The sequence below is a fragment of the Hyla sarda genome, chromosome 2 (genome assembly GCF_029499605.1).
Source record: "Hyla sarda isolate aHylSar1 chromosome 2, aHylSar1.hap1, whole genome shotgun sequence".
NCBI classification, from domain to species: domain Eukaryota; kingdom Metazoa; phylum Chordata; class Amphibia; order Anura; family Hylidae; genus Hyla; species Hyla sarda.
Window position 1 is genome coordinate 506,087,709 of NC_079190.1, and position 26,019 is coordinate 506,113,727.

Consider the following 26,019-nt stretch of genomic DNA (forward strand, 5'->3'; position numbering starts at 1 on the left):
AGCCTAGCCAGCAATAATTCAGAATGAGGTTTGGAACTCATACCCCCTGAAGGTATCACCGAGATATCACTCTAGATGGCAGCACAATTAGTTTTCTTTTCCACATCATGTAACTATTTAGTTTGTAGATCATTCTAAGTCAGTAATATATATACATTTACTGTAGTTTCATATAATGTGCTATTCCCCTTATGACCTCTAGATGGCAGCACAATGATCACCTTTTTCATGTCTGGACATCACATCTTCAGATATATGAATGAAATAAGGAAATTAATACAAGAAATGACTAAATGAATAACAAAGAAAGGAAGGTATATAGAAGAGGATATAGGAATAGTTGACTGCCTCAATTAATACTTTTGTTCATTTTTACAGAAGAAAATGAAGGAAAGGGACCTCAGTTAGGGAGGACGACTAATGAATCTTTTGATACATGTGTCATAACAGAGGGCTGGCATAAGGCTATCTTTTATATAATATAGGACCATGGACTATTGATAGTATTCAGAATATTGGTTCCTATCTGCTGACACACTCTACAAAAGGCAGCGTCAGCTCCCCCTAGTGATCGCCTATGATTATGGATTTAATCCCATTGGAACCCTAAGGAGACACCTCCCTCCCCTTGAGCACAATAAAAGAAAATCACAGACTACAAATTCTGTTGCGTAAAGTTCTGTTACTTTTGCCTTGAAAAATTGCCAACGTACGGAATATAGTTGTGTCTAATGGCTTTCCGATAATCCTGGTCATCCTCTCCTCACTCAGATGGCTCCAGATGGCGCATCACTGGGTCAACTGAGGATAAATGAAGAATGCTTTGTTAATAGAGGCTCTTCCCTGTACCTGACTGGGGGCCAGCTGTAAAAAAAATAATAATAATAATAATGAATAAATGAAATACCCAACTTATGTATTCTATGTACACAGTGACTACACCAGCAGAATAGTGAGTACAGCTCTGGGGTATAATACAGGATATAACTCAGGATCAGTACAGGATAAGTAATGTATATACACAGTTACCCCACCAGCAGAATAGTGAGTACAGCTCTGGAGTATAATACAGGATAAAACTCAGGATCAGTACAGGATAAGTAATGTAATGTATATACACAGTGACCTCACCAGCAGAATAGTGAGTACAGTTCTGGAGTATAATACAGGATATAACTCAGGATCAGTACAGGATAAGTAATGTATTTATGTACACAGTGACCTCACCAGCAGAATAGTGAGTACAGCTCTGGGGTATAATACAGGATATAACTCAGGATCAGTACAGGATAAGTAATGTAATGTATGTACACAGTGACCTCACCAGCAGAATAGTGAGTACAGCTCTGGAGTATAATACAGGATATAACTCAGGATCAGTACAGGATAAGTAATGTATTTATGTACACAGTGACCTCACCAGCAGAATAGTGAGTACAGCTCTGGGGTATAATACAGGATATAACTCAGGATCAGTACAGGATCTATAATAGATAGAGAGATAGAAAGATTAGAAAGAGCAAGATGTTGTGAGTTCCGGTATGATACATATGACCTAATTGCTAAAAGTCAATCATTGAAGTATAACAAAGTAAAACATATTTTTTCTACAGCTGAGATATTCACAGTGTAAAGATTATGTAAGTGATTTATTATTAATGAATCAGATACCGTGCAGGAGGCGAGCGTGAGACCTACACAAAAATAACACGTAGCCCATAGCAGCTGTTGAGACGCCTAAATAAACTTAAAATAGGCAGATTATACGTGGGACTGTGAATAATGTCAGTTTGATTCTAAAACTTTGCTGTATACCTGTGATTACAAGGAAAAACATACAGAAATGTAATACTGGGTAATACCGACCCCCTATGTACAGAAATATAACTACTATAACACTGCTCCTATATAGAAGAATATAACTACTATAATACTGCTCCTATATACAAGAATATAACTACTATAATACTGCTCCTATATACAAGAATATAACTACTATAATACTGCTCTTATATACAAGAATATAACTACTATAATACTGCTCCTATATACAAGAATATAACTACTATAATACTGCTCTTATATACAAGAATATAACTACTATAATACTGCTCCTATATACAAGAATATCACTACTATAATACTGCTCCGATATACAAGAATATAACTACTATAATACTGCTCCTATATACAAGAATATAACTACTATAATACTGCTCCTATATACAAGAATATAACTACTATAATACTGCTCTTATATACAAGAATATAACTACTATAATACTGCTCCTATATACAAGAATATCGCTACTATAATACTGCTCCGATATACAAGAATATAACTACTATAATACTGCTCCTACATACAAGACTATAACTACTATAATACTGCTCTTATATACAAGAATATAACTACTATAATACTGCTCCTATATACAAGAATATAACTACTATAATACTGCTCCTATATACAAGAATATAACTACTATAATACTGCTCTTATATACAAGAATATAACTACTATAATACTGCTCCTATCTACAAGAATATATCTACTATAATACTGCTCCTATCTACAAGAATATAACTACTATAATACTGCCTCCTATATACAAGAATATAACTACTATAATACTGCTCCTATATACAAGAATATAACTACTATAATACTGCTCCCTATATACAAGAATATAACTACTATAATACTGCCTACTATATACAAGAATATAACTACTATAATACTGTTCCTATATACAAGACTATAACTACTATAATACTGCTCCTATATACAAGAATATAACTACTATAATACTGCTCCTATATACAAGAATATAACTACTATAATACTGCTCCTATATACAAGAATATAACTACTATAATACTGCTCCTATATACAAGACTATAACTACTATAATACTGCTCCTATATACAAGAATATAACTACTATAATACTGCTCCTATATACAAGAATATAACTACTATAATACTGCTCCTATATACAAGAATATAACTACTATAATACTGCTCCTATATACAAGACTATAACTACTATAATACTGCTCCTATATACAAGAATATATCTACTATAATACTGCTCCTATGTACAAGAATATAACTACTATAATACTGTCTCCTATATACAAGAATATAACTACTATAATACTGCTCCTATGTACAAGAATATAACTACTATAATACTGCTCCTATGTACAAGAATATAACTACTATAATAATGTCCTTAATAGATCACAGAAAGCAAGGATAAGCCTCCCGGACCAGTATCGTGTACAGATATTGTTCATCTTTTAGACGACAGTGTATAATCAATTATGAATGTTACATAAAATCTACGCTCTGCTGTGGATCATATCCCTGTGACTCTTCCCATGCCAGTCTGCAGCTCATTTAGTTAGGGCTGCATCTAACTCTGCGGCCCTAACTAAATGTTATCCACATTATCTATAATTTAGAAGTAATATTTATCCATCAATTCATGGCGGTACATTAGAACTGTAGAATGACATAAGAGTTTCTATTTACTGATCCTGAGTTATATCCTGTATTATACTCCAGAGCTGTACTCACTATTCTGCTGGTGAGGTCACTGTGTACATACATTACATTACTTATCCTGTACTGATCCTGAGTTATATCCTGTATTATACTCCAGAGCTGTACTCACTATTCTGCTGGTGAAGTTACTGTGTACATACATTACATTACTTATCCTGTTCTGATCCTGCGGGGCTGCTCGCGCCGGGGCTGAGCAGGAGGACGGGGCAGGTGAGATGATCGGGATGCGACCCACGGGCAGGCACGTCCCGCCGCGCAGATCACATCCCCACCAGGGGACACAGAGCAGCACTCCCGGTCAGCGAGTGTGACCGGGGCGCTACAAGCATGAACAGAATGCCGCAAGCGCTCCGGGGGAGGAGCGGGACCCGGAGCGCTCGGCGTTACAATTACATTACTTATCCTGTACTGATCCTGAGTTATATCCTGTATTATACCCCAGAGCTGTACTCACTATTCTGCTGGTGAGATCACTGTGTACATACATTACATTACTTATCCTGTACTGATCCTGAGTTATATCCTGTATTATACTCCAGAGCTGTACTCACTATTCTGCTGGTGGAGTCACTGTGTACATACATTACATTACTTATCCTGTACTGATCCTGAGTTATATCCTGTATTATACTCCAGAGCTGTACTCACTATTCTGCTGGTGAGGTCACTGTGTACATACATTACATTACTTATCCTGTACTGATCCTGAGTTATATCCTGTATTATACTCCAGAGCTGTACTCACTATTCTGCTGGTGAGGTCACTGTGTACATACATTACATTACTTATCCTGTACTGACCCTGAGTTATAGCCTGTATTATACTCCAGAGCTGTACTCACTATTCTGCTGGTGAGGTCACTGTGTACATACATTACATTACTTATCCTGTACTGATCCTGAGTTATATCCTGTATTATACTCCAGAGCTGCACTCACTATTCATGAAAGCTATTATTTTACAGCATTCCCTACGTCTTTAGTGTCTACGTATAGCTTCCTCTGGTTATTTATTTTTTAGGATGTGTTTTTCTTATATATGAACACTTTGTATAACATTATTATTTTTCTGATAATTTGTTGCATTACCAATGTGTTCTCATTTTGCATCAGATAATAAACTTCAGCTCCTCTCTGTGTTTATGGTTTGGATGTAGTTTTTATTGTACTTTGGTCAATGAGAATCTATAGGGAATCTTTGGTCAGTTCAGGCCTGGAGCTCAGTCTGGATCGGTGTCATGTCTCCTCATTGTAGTCAGCTTATCAGGAGGACAGGCTAAAGCAGTGGTTTTCACACTGTGACCCTCCAGATGTTGCAAAACTACAATTCCCAGCATGCCAGGACATCCGTTGTTTTGCAACATCTGGAGGGCCACATTTTGAAGACCACTGGGCTAAAGGATTTGTCTGCTACCAGCAATGACACACTGACTGCCCAGACCTCCCCGCAGCTGCCGGACGGTGACATCACTCCATAAACAATCCGCCAGATTCCTGTCTGAGACTGAACAAGGATAAAGCTAGAAATGACTGCAAGTGCAAGATAAATATTTAAGGATCACTAAACCACAACACTCAACATGTAAAGTAACATATAAAAGAGACATTCCTGACATAGTATCAGCTCTATCCACCTCAGTACTGCAGTCAGCATTCCAAAGTTACATACTATGTGCACGAAAATAGCCAATATAATACTGCCCCTAATGTATAAGAATATAACTACTGTAATACTGCTCCTATATACAAGAATATATCTACTATAATACTGCTCCTATATACAAGAATATAACTACTATAACACTGCCTCCTATATACAAGAATATAATTACTATAATACTGCTCCTATATACAAGACTATAACTACTATAATACTGCCTCCTATATACAAGAATATAACTACTATAATACTGTCTCCTATATACAAGAATATAACTACTATAATACTGCTCCTATATACAAGAATATAACTACTATAATACTGCTCCTATATACAAGAATATAACTACTATAATACTGCCTCCTATATACAAGAATATAACTACTATAATACTGCTCCTATATACAAGAATATAACTACTATAATACTGCCTCCTATATACAAGAATATAATTACTATAATACTGCTCCTATATACAAGAATATAACTACTATAATACTGCTCCTATATACAAGAATATAACTACTATAATACTGCTCCTATATACAAGAATATACCTACTATAATACTGCTCCTATATACAAGAATATAACTACTATAATACTGCTCCTATATACAAGAATATAACTACTATAATACTGCTCCTATATACAAGAATATAACTACAATAATACTGCCCCTATATGCAAGAATATAACTACTATAATACTGCTCCTATATACAAGAATATAACTACTATAATACTGCTCCTATATACAAGAATATAACTACTATAATACTGCCCCTATATACAAGAATATAACTACTATAATACTGCTCCTATATACAAGAATATAACTACTATAATACTGCTCTATATACAAGAATATAACTACTATAATACTGCTCCTATATACAAGAATATAACTACTATAATACTGCTCCTATTTACAAGAATATAACTACTATAATACTGCCCCTATATACAAGAATATAACTACTATAATACTGCTCCTATATACAAGAATATAACTACTATAATACTGCTCCTATATACAAGAATATAACTACTATAATACTGCCCCTATATACAAGAATATAACTACTATAATACTGCTCCTGTATACAAGAATATAACTACTATAATACTACTCTATATACAAGAATATAACTACTGTAATACTGCTTCCTATATACAAGAATATAACTACTATAATACTGCTCCTATATACAAGAATATAACTACTATAATACTGCTCCTATATACAAGAATATAACTACTATAATACTGCCCCTATATACAAGAATATAACTACTATAATACTGCTCCTATATACAAGAATATAACTACTATAATACTGCTCTATATACAAGAATATAACTACTATAATACTGCTTCCTATATACAAGAATATAACTACTATAATACTGCTCCTATATACAAGAATATAACTACTATAATACTGTTCCTATATACAAGAATCTAACTACTATAATACTGCCTCCTATATACAAGAATATAACTACTATAATACTGCTCCTATATATAAGAATATAACTACTATAATACTGCTCCTATATACAAGAATATAACTACTATAATACTGCTCCTATATATAAGAATATAACTACTATAATACCGCCCCCTATATACAAGAATATAACTACCATAATACTGCCTCCTATATACAGGAATATAACTACTATAATACTGCTCCTATATACAGGAATATAACTACTATAATACTGCTCCTATATACAAGAATATAACTACTATAATACTGCTCCTATATACAAGAATATAACTACTATAATACTGCTCCTATATACAAGAATATAACTACTATAATACTGCTCCTATATACAAGAATATAACTGCTATAATACTGCTCCTATATACAAGAATATAACTACTATAATACTGCTCCTATATACAAGAATATAACTACTATAATACTGCTCCTATATACAAGAATATAACTGCTATAATACTGCTCCTATATACAAGAATATAACTGCTATAATACTGCTCCTATATACAAGAATATAACTACTATAATACTGCTCCTATATACAAGAATATAACTGCTATAATACTGCCCCTATATACAAGAATATAACTACTATAATACTGCTCCTATATACAAGAATATAACTACTATAATACTGCTCCTATATACAAGAATATAGCTACTATAATACTGCTCCTATATACAAGAATATAACTACTATAATACTGCTCCTATATACAAGAATATAACTACTATAATACTGCTCCTATATACAAGAATATAACTACTATAATACTGTCCCCAATATACAAGAATATAACTACTATAATACTGCTCCTATATACAAGAATATAACTACTATAATACTGCTCCTATATACAAGAATATAACTACTATAATACTGCCTCCTATATACAAGAATATAACTACTATAATACTGCTCCTATATACAAGAATATAACTACTATAATACTGCTCCTATATACAAGAATATAACTACTATAATACTGCCTCCTATATACAAGAATATAACTACTATAATACTGCTCCCTCTATACAAGAATATAACTACTATAATACTGCTCACCATATACAAGAATATAACTACTATAATACTGCTCCTATATACAAGAATATAACTACTATAATACTGCTCCTATATACAAGAATATAACTACTATAATACTGCTCCTATATACAAGAATATAACTACTATAATCTTGCCCCTTGTGGACATGTATAGTGCTACAATAAGAAGCGTTACCCTTGTGAGAAGTAACATGTTCTTCTCCCGTTTCCTCAGGACGCTGTGTCATGCTCGGTGGAGGTCGACCAGTTATCCCAAATCCAAAATGTCATCCAGGAATTGCCGCCATCACATTACAGGTAAGAACACGATTTCCGTTTTCATCTCATTGTTATTGATCGGGTATCAGGATGGCGGGGTAACATAATTCTGATATATGGCTTCTAGAACTAATATTGAATTTATCATGTATGACTAATGGATCCCATGGATTACTGCAAGCGGCATTTCCATAGTGTGTACGAGCACGAAGACGTCATGTCTTTTGCTGATCTTCTCAAGGAGAAATATGAGTCCTCTTTTATCCATATGGCGGTATTTTGTGTCCACAGATCGGGAACATTACTTAAAAACTTTTTCTTGTTAAACATATATATCAATTGACTCCAGAAAGTTAAACAGATTTGTATATTTCTTATATTAAAAAATCTTAACCCTTCCAATAATTATCAGCTTCTGAAGTTGAGTTGTTCTTTTCTGTTTGACAACAGTGCTCTCTGCTGACACCTCTGGCTGTCTCGGGAACTGCACAGAGTAGAAGAGGTTTGCTATGGGGATTTGCTTCTACTCTGGACAGTTCCCAAGACAGGTGTCATCAGAGAGCACTTAGACAGAAAAGAACAACTCAACTTCAGCAGCTTAAATGTACTGAAAGGATTACATTTCTTTTTTAAATAGAAGTCATTTACAAATCTGTTTAACTTTCCGGAGCCAGTTGATATATCTAAAAAAGTTTTTTCCTGGATAACCCCAGGGGTACTTTTTTTTAAAATCAACTGGTGCCAGAAAGCTAAACAGATTTGTAAATTACTTCTAATAAAAAAATCTTAATCCTTCCAGTACTTATTAGCTGCTGAATACTACAGAGGAAGTGGTTTTCTTTTTGGAACACAGAGCTCTCTGCTGACATCATGACCACGGTGCTCTCTGCTGACATCTCTGTCCATTTTGGGAACTGTCCAGAGCAGCATATGTTTGCTATGGGGATTTTCTCCTACTCTGGACAGTTCCTAAAATGGACAGCAGAGGTCAGCAGAGAGCACTGTGCTCGTGATGTCAGCAGAGAGCTCTGTGTTCCAAAAAGAAAACCATTTCCTCCGTAGTATTCAGCAGCTAATAAGTACTGGAAGATTTTTTAATAGAAGGAAGATTTTTTAATAGAAGGAATTTACAATTCTGTTTAACTTTCTGGCGCCAGTTGATTTAAAAAAATAAATAAATAAAAAAAAGTTTTCCACGGGAGTACCCCTCTTAAAGGGGTATTCCAGGCAAAACCTTTTATATATATATATATATATATATATATATATATATATCAACTGGCTCCGGAAAGTTAAACAGATTTGTGAATTACTTCTATTAAAAAATCTTAATCCTTCCAATAGTTATTAGCTTCTGAAGTTTTCTGTCTAACTGCTCAATGATGATGTCACGTCCCGGGAGCTGTGCATGATGGGAGAATATCCCCATAGGAACTGCACAGCTCCCGGGACGTGAGTCATCAGAGAGCAGTTAGACAGAAAACAGCAACCCAACTTCAGAAGCTAATAACTATTGGAAGGATTAAGATTTTTTAATAGAAGTAATTTACAAATCTGTTTAACTTTCCGGAGCCAGTTGATATATGAAAAAAAGTTTTGGCCTGGAATACCCCTTTAAGCTCTTAATTCTGAGGGAATTCTATAGCATAGTACAGTGTTTCCCAACCAGGGTGCCTCCAGCTGTTGCAAAACTACAACTCCCAGCATGCCCGGACAGCCAACGGCTGTCCGGGGATGCTGGGAGTTGTAGTTTTGCAACAGCTGGAGGCACCCTGGTTGGGAAACACTGGTATAGTATTAATATAATATTGTGGGGGGAGATTTATCAAAACCTGTGCAGAGGAAAAGTTGCTGAGTTGCCCTTAGCAACCAATCAGATCGCTGCTTTCACTTTTCACAGGCCCTTTCAAAAGTGAAAGTAGCGATCTGATTGGTTGCTATGGGCAACTCAGCAACTTTTCCTCTCTACAGGTTTTGATAAATCTCCCCATTAGCATTATATGGCGGTATTTCTTTCTTTTATGCAGTTTTTTTATTTTTTTATCTTCGTTTTTTTAATTGGGGGAAAGAGATGACAGCGTGTTGGGCACATTGCCCTGAGGACATGGCGGCGTCCGTGTTTATTCTCTGGTTTCTCCGTTCTGCCCCAGATGTGAGTGTTTATCCGACTCTCTGGTTTATTGCACAATAGACCGCAGGCGGTGGATGACGGCGCGATGCATCAGCTTCCGCATGGCTGAGATACAGGGAGGACGTATCACACTCGGGTTCCTTCTGCCTCATTCGTTGTCTTAATCCGGCAGATGCGGGAAGATTATCAGAATAATTTCGTATTTTGAGAAGCGAAAGACGTGCGCTTTTTCTGGGTGGTCACATGGGGGTCTTTTTCTCACAAGACATTATTGCTGGTTGCCCCCCTGTCCGTGCAGCTTGAGCGCAGAAATGCATTTGTTAAGTAGGGCTCGTTCACACGGGCGGATCCACAGCGTATTTTATGCTGCGGATCCGGCGACGCTGGATCCCTACAGTGTGTCTCAGATGTGCCTGATTGGAGCGGCAATCCGCCGTTACGAGCAGACACGGCGATGTGCGAGTCGCCGCGCCAATGGGCGGGGTCAAAGGGAGCAAAATTAGCTTTCACCTAGACTGGCAAAAATTCTTGCGCCAACCCTGGCATCAAGAATACCACTCGAAAAGTACATTTAAGTGTCCCAACGCATTTCACACAGTTGATGCCAGGATCTTCAGGGGACAAACTGGGAAGCATAGACCTCCAATGCTAACCATTGTCCCCTACTTGCGGCTCTCCATCTGTGTAGCTAATGGGAGCATAGCACGATGGGAGTTGTAGTTTTTTAACAGCTGCAACTACTGTCTAAGGGCTCGTTGACACGGGTGGATCCACAGAGTACTTTACGCTGCGGATCCGCCGACGCTGGACCCCTACAGTGTGTCTCAGATGTACTTGCTTGGAGCGGCAATCCGCCATTACGAGCAGACACACTGAGATGTGCGAGTTGCCACGCGCATGCGCAGTATACTTGCACATCGCGGCTGCTCTCGGCCTAGCTCAGGGACCCGTTTGGAGCGTCTGCGATGCGTGCGAGTACACCGCGCATGCGCGCATCGACTCACACATCGCAGCAGTGTCTCTGCTCGTAGCGACAGATTGCTGCTCCGGTCAGGCACATCTGAGACACTCGGTGGGGGTCCATCGTCCGCGGATCCGCAGCGTAAAATACAACCCGTGTGAACGAGCCCTTAGATAGTAGTTGCAGCTGTTGCAAAACTACGACGCCCATCGTGCTATGCTCCCATTAGCTACACAGCTGGAGAGTCACAAGTAGGGGAACAATGGTTTGCAATGGAGGTCTATGCTTCCCAGTTTGTCCCCTGAAGATCCTGGCACCAACTGGGTGAAATGCGTTGGGACACTTAAATGTACTTTTCAAGTGGTATTCTTGATGCCAGGGTTGGTGCAAGGATTTTTGCCACCCTGAGTGAAAGCTAATTTTGTGCCCTCTGACCCCGACCTTTGACATGCCCCTCCTTACCACTGGCTCTCGGCCTAGCTCAGGGAGCCGTTTGGAGCGGCTGCGATTCGTGCGAGTACGCCGCGCATGTGCGCATCGACTCACACATCACAGCAGTGTCTCTGCTCGTAGCGACAGATTGCTGCTCCGGTCAGGCACATCTGAGACACTCGGTGGGGGTCCATCGTCCGCGGATCCGCAGCGTAAAACACAACCCGTGTGAACGAGCCCTTAGACAGTAGTTGCAGCTGCTGCAAAACTACGACTCCCATCGTGCTATGCTCCCATTAGCTACACAGCTGGAGAGCCACATGTAGGGGAACAATGATTGGCATTGGAGGTCTATGCTTCCCAATTTGTCCCCTGAAGATCCTGGCACCAACTGGGTGAAATGCGTTGGGACACTTAAATGTACTTTTCAAGTGGTATTCTTGATGCCAGGGTTGGCGCAAGGATTTTTGCCACTCTGGGTGAAAGCTAATTTTGCGCCCTATGACCCCGCCCTTTGACACGCCCCACCTTACCACTGGGGTGATACACTGTAAAAAACCTCCTCCTCGTGGGGAAGATGTATGGAGGTGCGCGCGATGTCAGGGTGCTGGACGGGCGTGACCTGCCTGTCTGGCCTCGTAGGTTGCACTGCAGATCATTATGTTATTGGGGTGGGGGGGTCTTTGGGTGTGGGGGGGGGTGCTGGCTGAGCGGGTGAAACGGCGGTGCTGGCTTGGCAGGTGTTTCGGATGAGCAGCAGGTGCTTTGGATACTGGCTGGCTACTAACTTTCTTGCAGTGGGCACAGCGGCGCCCCATCAAGAGGGCGCTCTAGGCGGCTGCCTATTTTGCCTATAGGCAGAACCGGTCCTGCTTGATGCCATTTTTGATTTTCGATAAATTGTGTTCTCTCTATACTGAGGGAATCATAGCTTTTTGCTACAGGTTGGGGAACATTGGTTTAAAGAATTTTCATGGATATCCCCCACCCCCAATTCCTCATTTGAGCCACCAACCAACTATTGGCACCCTTGTTGATAGGAAGCAATTACATAGCTCCAGGTAGAGCAGTGTTTCCCAACCAGGGTGCCTCCAGCTGTTGCAAAACTACAATTCCCAGCATGCCCGGACAGCCAACGGCTGTCCGGGCATGCTGGGAATTGTAGTTTTGCAACAGCTGGAGGCACCCTGGATGGGAAATACTGGAGGCATGGTGGGAATTGTAGTTTTGCAACAGCTGGAGGCACCCTGGTTGGGAAACACTGAGGTAGAGAGATTTTTTAAAAATATCCAGGTGGACTACAAGTACATAAATTCAGACACGTTGTGGGAACATGACATTTATCAAGGCATTATGTAAGTATTTCCCAATCGTGGTGCCTCCCGCTGTTGCAAAACTACAACTTTCAGCATGCTGGGAGTTGTAGTTTTGCAACAGCTGGAGGCACCCCGGTTGGGAAACACTTATATACGCACTGCGTCTGTGTCCATTGCATAAAGCAGTATACAATGAGCTCTTGAGCTCCCCCTAATGGTGGCTGCAGATACTTTCTTTTTGTAACTCTATGGCCTCGCAGGGGATTTGGAACTCTGTATCAGAAAACTCGGACCTCTGACTCCTAATAGGATACAGTATGAAATTAATCGTAGCAGAATTTTGGATTTAAAAAAAAATTCTAAAATTCTACAAAAACAAGAGCCCCCAGATTGCCCGCCATTAAGAGGTTAATGATTCCTTTTTAATTCGCTTTCTCCGCAGGCACCACCCGTTCCCTATAAAACTTCCCCAGGACGATGAGGTCACTTATTTTGTTCCCGTAGTTTTAGCAGAAATGTAACTTTGTCGCATTGTGGCGAAAGTTTTACGGTCCCGGCGGGGGACACATTAAGGTTTTGCGCAGCGCACGGAGGGGACCTGTTAGCGGCCGCCAGCTGCAGCACAATTCAGCGCGGAGCGGGGAATCTGCGGTATAAATGCTCCCACACATTACAGACAAAATAACAATTAGCAGCGAGGAGCAGGAAACACGCGCTTCCTGTTGTCTTAGCAACACAAATAAGCAAAGAGCGAAGAACTTTATTTAGGAGTTTTCTTTCTTTATTTTTAGACAAAACATTCCGTCTCGGAGGTAACAGTTGGTATGTGCCCGCAGGGTTGTGTGCCAGCATACAGAAAGATGGATAGATAGATATGAGATAGATAGATAGATAGATAGATATGAGATAGATAGATAGATATGAGATAGATAGATAGATATGAGATAGATAGATAGATAGATAGATAGATAGGAGATAGATAGATATGAGATAGATAGATAGATAGATAGATAGATAGATAGATAGATAGATAGGAGATAGATAGATATGAGATAGATAGATAGATAGATATGAGATAGATAGATAGATAGATAGATAGGAGATAGATAGATATGAGATAGATAGATATGAGATAGATAGATATGAGATAGATAGATAGATAGATATGAGATAGATGGATAGATATGAGATAGATAGATAGATAGATAGATAGATAGATATGAGATAGATAGATAGATAGATATGAGATAGATAGATAGATAGATAGATAGATATGAGATGGATAGATAGATATGAGATAGATAGATATGAGATAGATAGATATGAGATAGATAGATATGAGATAGATAGATAGATAGATAGAGAGATACAGCACAGGAAAATTAGAGCAGCACGTCCCACAATGATGTGATAGCGGTGCAAGCAGCGAGTGGAGCCCCGGTCAAGGCAATTCAGACATCTAGGAAGGATGCCGCAGCACACGGAAGATTCAAAAGTGTAAACACTGGTTTATTCCATGATAATACAAATTAGCAACGTTTCTGCTGCCAATGCAGCCTTTGTCAAGCAACAAAATGGTGACCATACAAAATATTTATATGCAAATGAACAAACAAATCAATCAAGTCAATTAATGTGAATACAGTGTAAAAAATACATTTACGATATAGGGTAATTAAAACCACTATAATATACATATTGCACAAGTGCTCTGCAGTGGGTTAAAATCAATGTACATATGCAAGGACTGCAAATAAAGTTATAAACAGTATAACATTGTAAATAGTCTTAACAAGATTACATGTGTACCTCATAATTAGAAACGGGGGCTGAGTGGTCACATGTTCCCGACTCGTCTCCATGCAAACCGCCGTTGCTGTGGGTAACAGCAGAGCTGTGGTGTGTGTTGGTAATCGCAGGACGCCAGGAGCGGCCGCGCGGCTCCACCGTGTCAGCTGACCAGGGTGTCACGTGACCGCTCCTCCGTCCGAGCATGCGTACTGAAGAAAATGAACGTTGTGCTGCCATGGTGGTTAAGGGAGAAAGGAAAAAAAGGGGAAATCTAATCTACCTAGCTGAAGTCTATCAGGGCAAAAAACAAAAAGATCCTATGTATGTATATAGTGAATAGAAGGTCAGGTGTATAGACATTAATACCCTAGGTGTATCATCAAAAGGAAGGGTATATATAGAAGAAAAGAAAGTGCAGGTTGAGAATAAATAGAAGATAAATACATATGAGATGATAAAAATAAAAAAATATGCAAAAATGGAAAAAATACAAAAATAAAAATAAATGATAAAAATAAAAATAAAAAGATATAGAAAAATGAGTAAAAATAAATAAATAAGTAGAGAGATATGAATATAAAGAATATAAAATAAAATGAAATAATTTGAGTATAAATAAAATTAAAAGTAAAAATAAATAAAAATGGTTTTGATTTTAGATTGTAATCTAGCCCGGCTCCATACATGATTAACACGCACATCGGGCTATAAAGGCCCAACACCTCAGTTGCCCGTGCTCACCCCAATATTATGGGGGAGTCACTCTGGGGTACCCAACGGCATCAACCGTAAAATTAAGGTCCCCAGTAACAGGCCTATGGAGGTGGGAATCCACCAAGGGCAGCCCCGCATTCGTTTTCTCACACACTGAGCACGGGTATGTTAGTGATTACTGTTATCTATAATAAGTATGAGGGTACTCCATATATATGGATTTATTCCTTGCACAAGTAAAGGGATAATAGATGAAAACAATAATGATAAAGATAACAAATAAATATCTAAATAAGAAAGATAAGAGTTAATAAAATGCGGAGGTGAAAATAATAATAGTAAAAAAAATAGAAAAAGAAGGAAGGGAATTGGAAAAAGGTAAGCAAATTAAATGAGAAAAGGAAAATAATAAGATAAAAAACATAATAAGTGTGTGAATGTGTGAACGGATGAAAGAAAATGTGTGGACTGAATGAAATGTGCCTAAGTTATTACTTCACCATGGCGGAGTTAGTCACCAATCAAATCATTATACAGTTTATTCAGAAGGGCGGCAACTGACAAGCAGGGACATTGATGACCACCCTCTGCCCGCGTATATCTGTAAGAAAAAATGCGATAAACAAGAATTAGGAATAAAATAATATCATAGTAAATATGATTATTACATACATAAAGGTCACCTTTCCTACTATAGGGTTACATCGAAATATTCTATCATCATAATTATGCATTATAAATTTGAGGTGTAATGCTAAAGTCAACATTAAGTCCTTTAGGCCGAAGTGCCTGTGTCTCAAAAATCCATTTGAGTTCCAGTTTTCTCAGTTTGTTAATGCGGTCGCCCCCCCTCTTTAATGGGGGGATATGGTCCACAAGAACAAACTTGAGATCCCATTCCGAGTGGCCTTTTTCTGTGCAGTGTTTAGACACCGGTAGGTCTAGTCGTTTTTTGCGAACAGTATATCGATGGTGATTGATGCGAGTTTTAAAATCCCATGTGGTCTCACCAACATAGATGAGACCACATGGGCACACCAAAATATAAATAACAAATGAAGAGGTACATGTTAGATAGTGTTTTAAGTGATAGACCTTGTCATTGTACGGGTGTACAAATTTGGGTCCCTTCAACATCTGTGGACAATTAATGCATTGGCAACAAGGATAAGATCCTTTATTCTGTACTGTTAAGTATCGTTGTGTAGAGAGTTGTCTCGATATGTCTGTCTTCACAAGTCTATCCCTGAGGTTGCTCGACCTCCTGTAGGACATCAGAGGGGGACCGGCAAACTCAGGGATATCTGGAAAACTTTCTTGTAGAATTTTCCAATGCCGATTAATGGTTTTGGCAATCTGGCTGGAGTGTGATCCAAATGTGGTCACACATGCAACTCTAGAATTGGATGTCTGATTCCTGGATCTGTGAATAAGATCCTGTCGTTTCATGTCCATCACTTTTTTCTTACTTTCTCTCAATAATCGTGGGGGGTAGCCACGTTGTAGGAAGTTTTTTGTCATTTGGTCTAATGCTGCTTCTGTTTCATCCTCTCGCTCAATGATGCGTCGTGCCCGCAGCATTTGGCTTGTTGGCAAAGCACGCACCATGGGGCGAGGATGATTACTTTTGTAATGTAATGTAGAGTTGGTATCAGTAGGTTTAACATATAAATTCGTAATGAGCTTGTGGTCTTGAATAGATACAAGTGTATCCAAAAAATTTACAGAATTGCGTGAATGTGTTAAAGTAAATTTAATGTGCTCATTAATGGAATTCAAAAAGTGATGAAAAGAAAGCAGAGAGTCCTCAGTGCCCTTCCAGACCAGGAAGACATCGTCTATGTACCTCCACCACCCCAACAAATTGTCGGAGTGGTGGGACACATAGACGAGGTCCTCCTCCAGCACCGCCATGTACACGTTGGCATACGTAGGTGCCACGTTCGTGCCCATGGCGGTGCCGGTGGTCTGGAGGTAAAAGGTGTCGTTAAACATAAAGTAGTTATTACATAGGATGGTGTACAGTAACTCAATGATAAACTCAACTTGTGCTGGTGAATAATCTGATGCTATCATGGACCTGACAGCCTGTACACCCCCATCGTGTGGGATGGAGGTGTACAGGCTGACCACGTCCAGAGTGGCCACGAAAGCCCCCTCAGGGACATGTATATCTGCAATTTTACTGAGAAAATCAGAAGTATCTCGCAGATAAGACTTTGCGGACATGGCATATGGTCGCAAAACCTGATCTGCAAAGATTGAAAGATTACTGGTAATAGAGCCCCGCCCGGACACAATAGGTCGTCCGGGGGGGTTCTCTAAAGATTTGTGTATTTTAGGTAAAAGGTATAACATAGGTATGACAGGATGTTCTATGTATAAAAAGTTGTATAATGTTTTATCAATCAAGCATTGTTCCAAAGCACGGTCCAGCATGATCTTAACACCGGCAGAAATGCGTTTGGTTGGATCACAGGTTAAAGTTTGATATGTATTAGTATCATTTAATTAACGATTGGCTTCCTCAATGTACTTACTACGGTCCATAATTGTCAAAACCATTAATCGGCATTGGAAAATTCTACAAGAAAGTTTTCCAGATATCCCTGAGTTTGCCGGTCCCCCTCTGATGTCCTACAGGAGGTCGAGCAACCTCAGGGATAGACTTGTGAAGACAGACATATCGAGACAACTCTCTACACAACGATACTTAACAGTACAGAATAAAGGATCTTATCCTTGTTGCCAATGCATTAATTGTCCACAGATGTTGAAGGGACCTAAATTTGTACACCCGTACAATGGCAAGGTCTATCACTTAAAACACTATCTAACATGTACCTCTTCATTTGTTATTTATATTTTGGTGTGCCCATGTGGTCTCATCTATGTTGGTGAGACCACATGGGATTTTAAAACTCGCATCAATCACCATCGATATACTGTTCGCAAAAAACGACTAGACCTACCGGTGTCTAAACACTGCACAGAAAAAGGCCACTCGGAATGGGATCTCAAGTTTGTTCTTGTGGACCATATCCCCCCATTAAAGAGGGGGGGCGACCGCATTAACAAACTGAGAAAACTGGAACTCAAATGGATTTTTGAGACACAGGCACTTCGGCCTAAAGGACTCAATGTTGACTTTAGCATTACACCTCAAATTTATAATGCATAATTATGATGATAGAATATCTCGATGTAACCCTATAGTAGGAAAGGTGACCTTTATGTATGTAATAATCATATTTACTATGACATTATTTTATTCCTAATTCTTGTTTATCGCATTTTTTCTTACAGATATACGCGGGCAGAGGGTGGTCATCAATGTCCCTGCTTGTCAGTTGCCGCCCTTCTGAATAAACTGTATAATGATTTGATTGGTGACTAACTCCGCCATGGTGAAGTAATAACTGGAGCACATTTCATTCAGTCCACACATTTTCTTTCATCCGTTCACACATTCACACATTTATTATGTTTTTTATCTTATTATTTTCCTTTTCTCATTTAATTTGCTTACCTTTTTCCAATTCCCTTCCTTCTTTTTCTATTTTTTTTACTATTATTATTTTCACCTCCGCATTTTATTAACTCTTATCTTTCTTATTTAGATATTTATTTGTTATCTTTATCATTATTGTTTTCATCTATTATCCCTTTACTTGTGCAAGGAATAAATCCATATATATGGAGTACCCTCATACTTATTATAGATAACAGTAATCACTAACATACCCGTGCTCAGTGTGTGAGAAAACGAATGCGGGGCTGCCCTTGGTGGATTCCCACCTCCATAGGCCTGTTACTGGGGACCTTAATTTTACGGTTGATGCCGTTGGGTACCCCAGAGTGACTCCCCCATAATATTGGGGTGAGCACGGGCAACTGAGGTGTTGGGCCTTTATAGCCCGATGTGCGTGTTAATCATGTATGGAGCCGGGCTAGATTACAATCTAAAATCAAAACCATTTTTATTTATTTTTATTATTTTTTATTTAATTTTATTTATACTCATATTCATTTAAAAATTATTTCATTTTATTTTATATTCTTTATATTCATATCTCTCTACTTATTTATTTATTTTTACTCATTTTTCTATATCTTTTTATTTTTATTTTTGTATTTTTTCCATTTTTGCATATTTTTTTTTTTTTATCATCTCATATGTATTTATCTTCTATTTATTTTCAACCTGCACTTTCTTTTCTTCTATATATACCCTTCCTTTTGATGATACACCTAGGGTATTAATGTCTATACACCTGACCTTCTATTCACTATATACATACATAGGATCTTTTTGTTTTTTGCCCTGATAGACTTCAGCTAGGTAGATTAGATTTCCCCTTTTTTTCCTTTCTCCCTTAACCACCATGGCAGCACAACGTTCATTTTCTTCAGTACGCATGCTCGGACGGAGGAGCGGTCACGTGACACCCTGGTCAGCTGACACGGTGGAGCCGCGCGGCCGCTCCTGGCGTCCTGCGATTACCAACACACACCACAGCTCTGCTGTTACCCACAGCAACGGCGGTTTGCATGGAGACGAGTCGGGAACATGTGACCACTCAGCCCCCGTTTCTAATTATTAGGTACACATGTAATCTTGTTAAGACTATTTACAATGTTATACTGTTTATAACTTTATTTGCAGTCCTTGCATATGTACATTGATTTTAACCCACTGCAGAGCACTTGTGCAATATGTATATTATAGTGGTTTTAATTACCCTATATCGTAAATGTATTTTTTACACTGTATTCACATTAATTGACTTGATTGATTTGTTTGTTCATTTGCATATAAATATTTTGTATGGTCACCATTTTGTTGCTTGACAAAGGCTGCATTGGCAGCAGAAACGTTGCTAATTTGTATTATCATGGAATAAACCACTGTTTACACTTTTGAATCTTCCGTGTGCTGCGGCATCCTTCCTAGATATGAGATAGATAGATAGATATGAGATAGATAGATAGATATGAGATAGATAGATAGATAGATAGATAGATATGAGATAGATATGACATAGATAGATAGATATGAGATAGATAGATAGATAGATATGAGATAGATATGAGATAGATAGATAGATATGAGATAGATAGATAGATAGATAGATATGAGATAGATAGATAGATATGATATAGATAGATATGAGATAGATAGATAGATAGATATGAGATAGATAGATAGATATGAGATAGATAGATAGATAGATAGATAGATAGATATGAGATAGATATGAGATAGATAGATAGATAGATATGAGATAGATAGATAGATATGAGATAGATAGATAGATAGATATGAGATAGATAGATATGAGATAGATAGATAGGTAGATATGAGATAGATAGATAGATAGATATGAGATAGATAGATAGATAGATAGATAGAGATATGAGATAAATAGATAGACAGATATGAGATAGATATATGAGATAGATAGATAGATATGAGATACATAGAAATGAGATAGATAGATATGAGATACATATGAGATAGATAGATAGATAGATAGATAGATAGATATGAGATTGATATGAGAGATAGATATGAGATACATATGAGATACATATGAGATAGATAGATAGTTATGAGATAAATAGATAGATATGAGATAGATAGATAGATATGAGATACATATGACATAGATAGATTGATATGAGAGATACATATGAGATACATATGAGATAGATAGATAGATAGAAATGAGATAGATAGATAGATAGATATATATGAGATAAATAGATAGATAGATATGAGATACATAGATAGATATGAGATAGATAGATATGAGATAGATAGATAGATATGAGATACATATGAGATAGATAGATATGAGATAGATATGAGATACATATGAGATAGATATCAGATAGATAGATATCAGATAGATAGATAGATATGAGATGGATAGATATGAGATGGATATGGGATAGATAGATAGATAGATATGAGATAGATAGATAGATAGATAGATAGATATGAGATAGATATCAGATAGAAAGATAGATATGAGATAGATAGATAGATATGAGATCGATAGATAGATAGATATGAGATAGATAGATAGATAGATAGATATGAGATAGATACATAGATAGATAGATATGAGATAGATATAGATAGATAGATATGAGATAGATATAGATAGATATGAGATAGATAGATATGAGATACAGCAACAGGAGAATACAGCAGCACACTGCTAACACAAAGATATAGATAAAACAAGAGTATATAGATACAACATGAGAAGCTATTCAGCTATGGTGCAGCAATGAAATAGTGAGATACTTAGCTTGCAATTTGGCGGCCAAATAGTTTGGACCGTCCCACCATGGTAAGGTGATCTCATTGGGACGGACCCTACACTATGAATATGCCTCTGTGTGGACAGTTCAGCAGGCATTGCAGCATCTGGAACATCCAAATCACCTTATATACACCTGATAGTGGTGGGTGGGGTGCAAGAACCAACATGGAGGTAGCCACTCCCCCGTATGTGTAATGCAAACAAAGAATAAGTTGGCCAGCACTATTGATTCCACACTATTATACAGACCTGGCTTACAGGTGCAGGCTGCTGGGCTAAATATACAGCAACAGGAGAATACAGCAGCACACTGCTAGCACAAAGATATAGATAAAAAACGAGTATATAGATACAACATGAGAAGCTATTCAGCTATGGTGCAGTAATGAAATAGTGAGATACTTAGCTTGCAATTTGGCGGCCAAATAGCTTGGACCGTCCCACCACGATAAGGTGATCTCATTGGGACGGACCCTACACTATGAATATGCCTCTGAATTGGTCCGTCCCAATGAGATCACCTTATCGTGGTGGGACGGTCCAAGCTATTTGGCCGCCAAATTGCAAGCTAAGTATCTCACTATTTCATTACTGCACCATAGCTGAATAGCTTTTCATGTTTTATCTATATACTCATGTTTTATCTATATCTTTGTGCTAGCAGTGTGCTGCTGTATTCTCCTGTTGCTGTATATTTAGCCCAGCAGCCTGCACCTGTATAATAGTTTGGAATCAATAGTGCTGGCCAACTTATTCTTTGTTTAGATAGATAGATAGATAGATACAACAGCAAAATGGAGAGTCCCACAGCACACATGTAGGGGAAAAAATCCAAAATGTATTCCATCAAATGTGTCTCACACAAGCGACGTTTCATCCAGCTATCCTGGTCTTTTTCATGCATTGTGTGATGCTTAAGAAAGACCAGGAGAGCTGGATGAAACGTCGCTTGTGTGAGACACTTTTGATGGAATACATTTTGGATTTTTCCCCTACACGTGTGCTGTGGGACTCTCCATTGTACTGTTGTCTGTAGTTGGAATCTCTAACCTGGATTCAGTAACCTGCGTGCACCACCTTAAACTGCTATATGCTTATGGGCTGTGAGGGAGATAGAATTTGAGATAGTCAGCCGTCTAGGACATATAGTGAACATGCCCAGTGTGAACATAGCCATAGATACTATAGATAAATATACTGAACATGCCCAGTGTGAACATAGCCATAGATACTATAAATATACTGAACATGCCCAGTGTGAACATAGCCATAGATACTATAGATAAATATACTGAACATGCCCAGTGTGAACATAGCCACAGATACTATAGATAAATATACTGAACATGCCCAGTGTAAACATAGCCATAGATACTACAGATAAATATACTGAACATGCCCAGTGTGAACATAGCCATAGATACTATAGATAAATATACTGAACATGCCCAGTGTGAACATAGCCATAGATACTATAGATAAATATACTGAACATGCCCAGTGTGAACATAGCCATAGATACTATAGATAAATATACTGAACATGCCCAGTGTGAACATAGCCATAGATACTACAGATAAATATACTGAACATGCCCAGTGTGAACATAGCCATAGACACTACAGATAAATATACTGAACATGCCCAGTGTGAACATAGCCATAGATACTACAGATAAATATAGTGAACATGCCCAGTGTGAACATAGCCATAGGTACTATAGATAAATATACTGAACATGCCCAGTGTGAACATAGCCATAGATACTATAGATAAATATACTGAACATGCCCAGTGTGAACATAGCCATAGATACTACAGATAAATATACTGAACATGCCCAGTGTGAACATAGCCATAGGTACTATAGATAAATATACTGAACATGCCCAGTGTGAACATAGCCATAGATACTATAGATAAATATACTGAACATGCCCAGTGTGAACATAGCCATAGATACTATAGATAAATATACTGAACATGCCCAGTGTGAACATAGCCATAGATACTATAGATAAATATACTGAACATGCCCAGTGTGAACATAGCCATAGATACTATAGATAAATATACTGAACATGCCCAGTGTGAACATAGCCATAGATACTACAGATAAATATACTGAACATGCCCAGTGTGAACATAGCCATAGATACTACAGATAAATATACTGAACATGCCCAGTGTGAACATAGCCATAGATACTATAGATAAATATACTGAACATGCCCAGTGTGAACATAGCCATAGATACTATAGATAAATATACTGAACATGCCCAGTGTGAACATAGCCATAGATACTACAGATAAATATTCTGAACATGCCCAGTGTGAACATAGCCATAGATACTACAGATAAATATACTGAACATGCCCAGTGTGAACATAGCCATAGATACTACAGATAAATATACTGAACATGCCCAGTGTGAACATAGCCATAGATACTACAGATAAATATACTGAACATGCCCAGTGTGAACATAGCCATAGATACTACAGATAAATATACTGAACATGCCCAGTGTGAACATAGCCATAGATACTATAGATAAATATACTGAACATGCCCAGTGTGAACATAGCCATAGATACTATAGATAAATATACTGAACATGCCCAGTGTGAACATAGCCATAGATACTATAGATAAATATACTGAACATGCCCAGTGTGAACATAGCCATAGATACTATAGATAAATATACTGAACATGCCCAGTGTGAACATAGCCATAGATACTACAGATAAATATACTGAACATGCCCAGTGTGAACATAGCCATAGATACTATAGATAAATATACTGAACATGCCCAGTGTGAACATAGCCAATAGATACTATAGATAATATACTGAACATGCCCAGTGTGAACATAGCCATAGATACTATAGATAAATATACTGAACATGCCCAGTGTGAACATAGCCATAGATACTATAGATAAATATACTGAACATGCCCAGTGTGAACATAGCCATAGATACTATAGATAAATATACTGAACATGCCCAGTGTGAACATAGCCATAGATACTATAAATATACTGAACATGCCCAGTGTGAACATAGCCATAGATACTATAGATAAATATACTGAACATGCCCAGTGTGAACATAGCCATAGATACTACAGATAAATATACTGAACATGCCCAGTGTGAACATAGCCATAGATACTACAGATAAATATACTGAACATGCCCAGTGTGAACATAGCCATAGATATTACAGATAAATATACTGAACATGCCCAGTGTAAACATAGCCATAGATACTACAGATAAATATACTGAACATGCCCAGTGTGAACATAGCCATAGATACTATAGATAAATATACTGAACATGCCCAGTGTGAACATAGCCATAGATACTATAGATAAATATACTGAACATGCCCAGTGTGAACATAGCCATAGATACTATAGATAAATATACTGAACATGCCCAGTGTGAACATAGCCATAGATACTATAAATATACTGAACATGCCCAGTGTGAACATAGCCATAGATACTATAGATAAATATACTGAACATGCCCAGTGTGAACATAGCCATAGATACTACAGATAAATATACTGAACATGCCCAGTGTGAACATAGCCATAGATATTACAGATAAATATACTGAACATGCCCAGTGTGAACATAGCCATAGATATTACAGATAAATATACTGAACATGCCCAGTGTAAACATAGCCATAGATACTACAGATAAATATACTGAACATGCCCAGTGTGAACATAGCCATAGATACTACAGATAAATATACTGAACATGCCCAGTGTGAACATAGCCATAGATACTACAGATAAATATACTGAACATGCCCAGTGTGAACATAGCCATAGATACTACAGATAAATATACTGAACATGCCCAGTGTGAACATAGCCATAGATATTACAGATAAATATACTGAACATGCCCAGTGTAAACATAGCCATAGATACTACAGATAAATATACTGAACATGCCCAGTGTGAACATAGCCATAGATATTACAGATAAATATACTGAACATGCCCAGTGTGAACATAACCATAGATACTACAGATAAATATACTGAACATGCCCAGTGTGAACATAGCCATAGATACTACAGATAATATACTGAACATGCCCAGTGTGAACATAACCATAGATATTACAGATAAATATACTGAACATGCCCAGTGTGAACATAGCCATAGATACTATAGATAAATATACTGAACATGCCCAGTGTGAACATAGCCATAGATACTATAGATAAATA

General features: G+C 37.8%; 1 protein-coding gene across 1 annotated transcript in view; it reads left to right on the forward strand.

Annotated features, from left to right (window-relative positions):
- Window positions 1-26,019, forward strand: part of ARHGAP31 (Rho GTPase activating protein 31) — a 91,416-nt gene that overhangs the window by 11,774 nt on the left and 53,623 nt on the right. Inside the window, exon 2 of the mRNA XM_056560225.1 lies at window positions 8,027-8,109. Coding sequence (XP_056416200.1) covers window positions 8,027-8,109 — 83 coding nt within the window. The remainder of the gene's footprint in view (window positions 1-8,026; window positions 8,110-26,019) is intronic.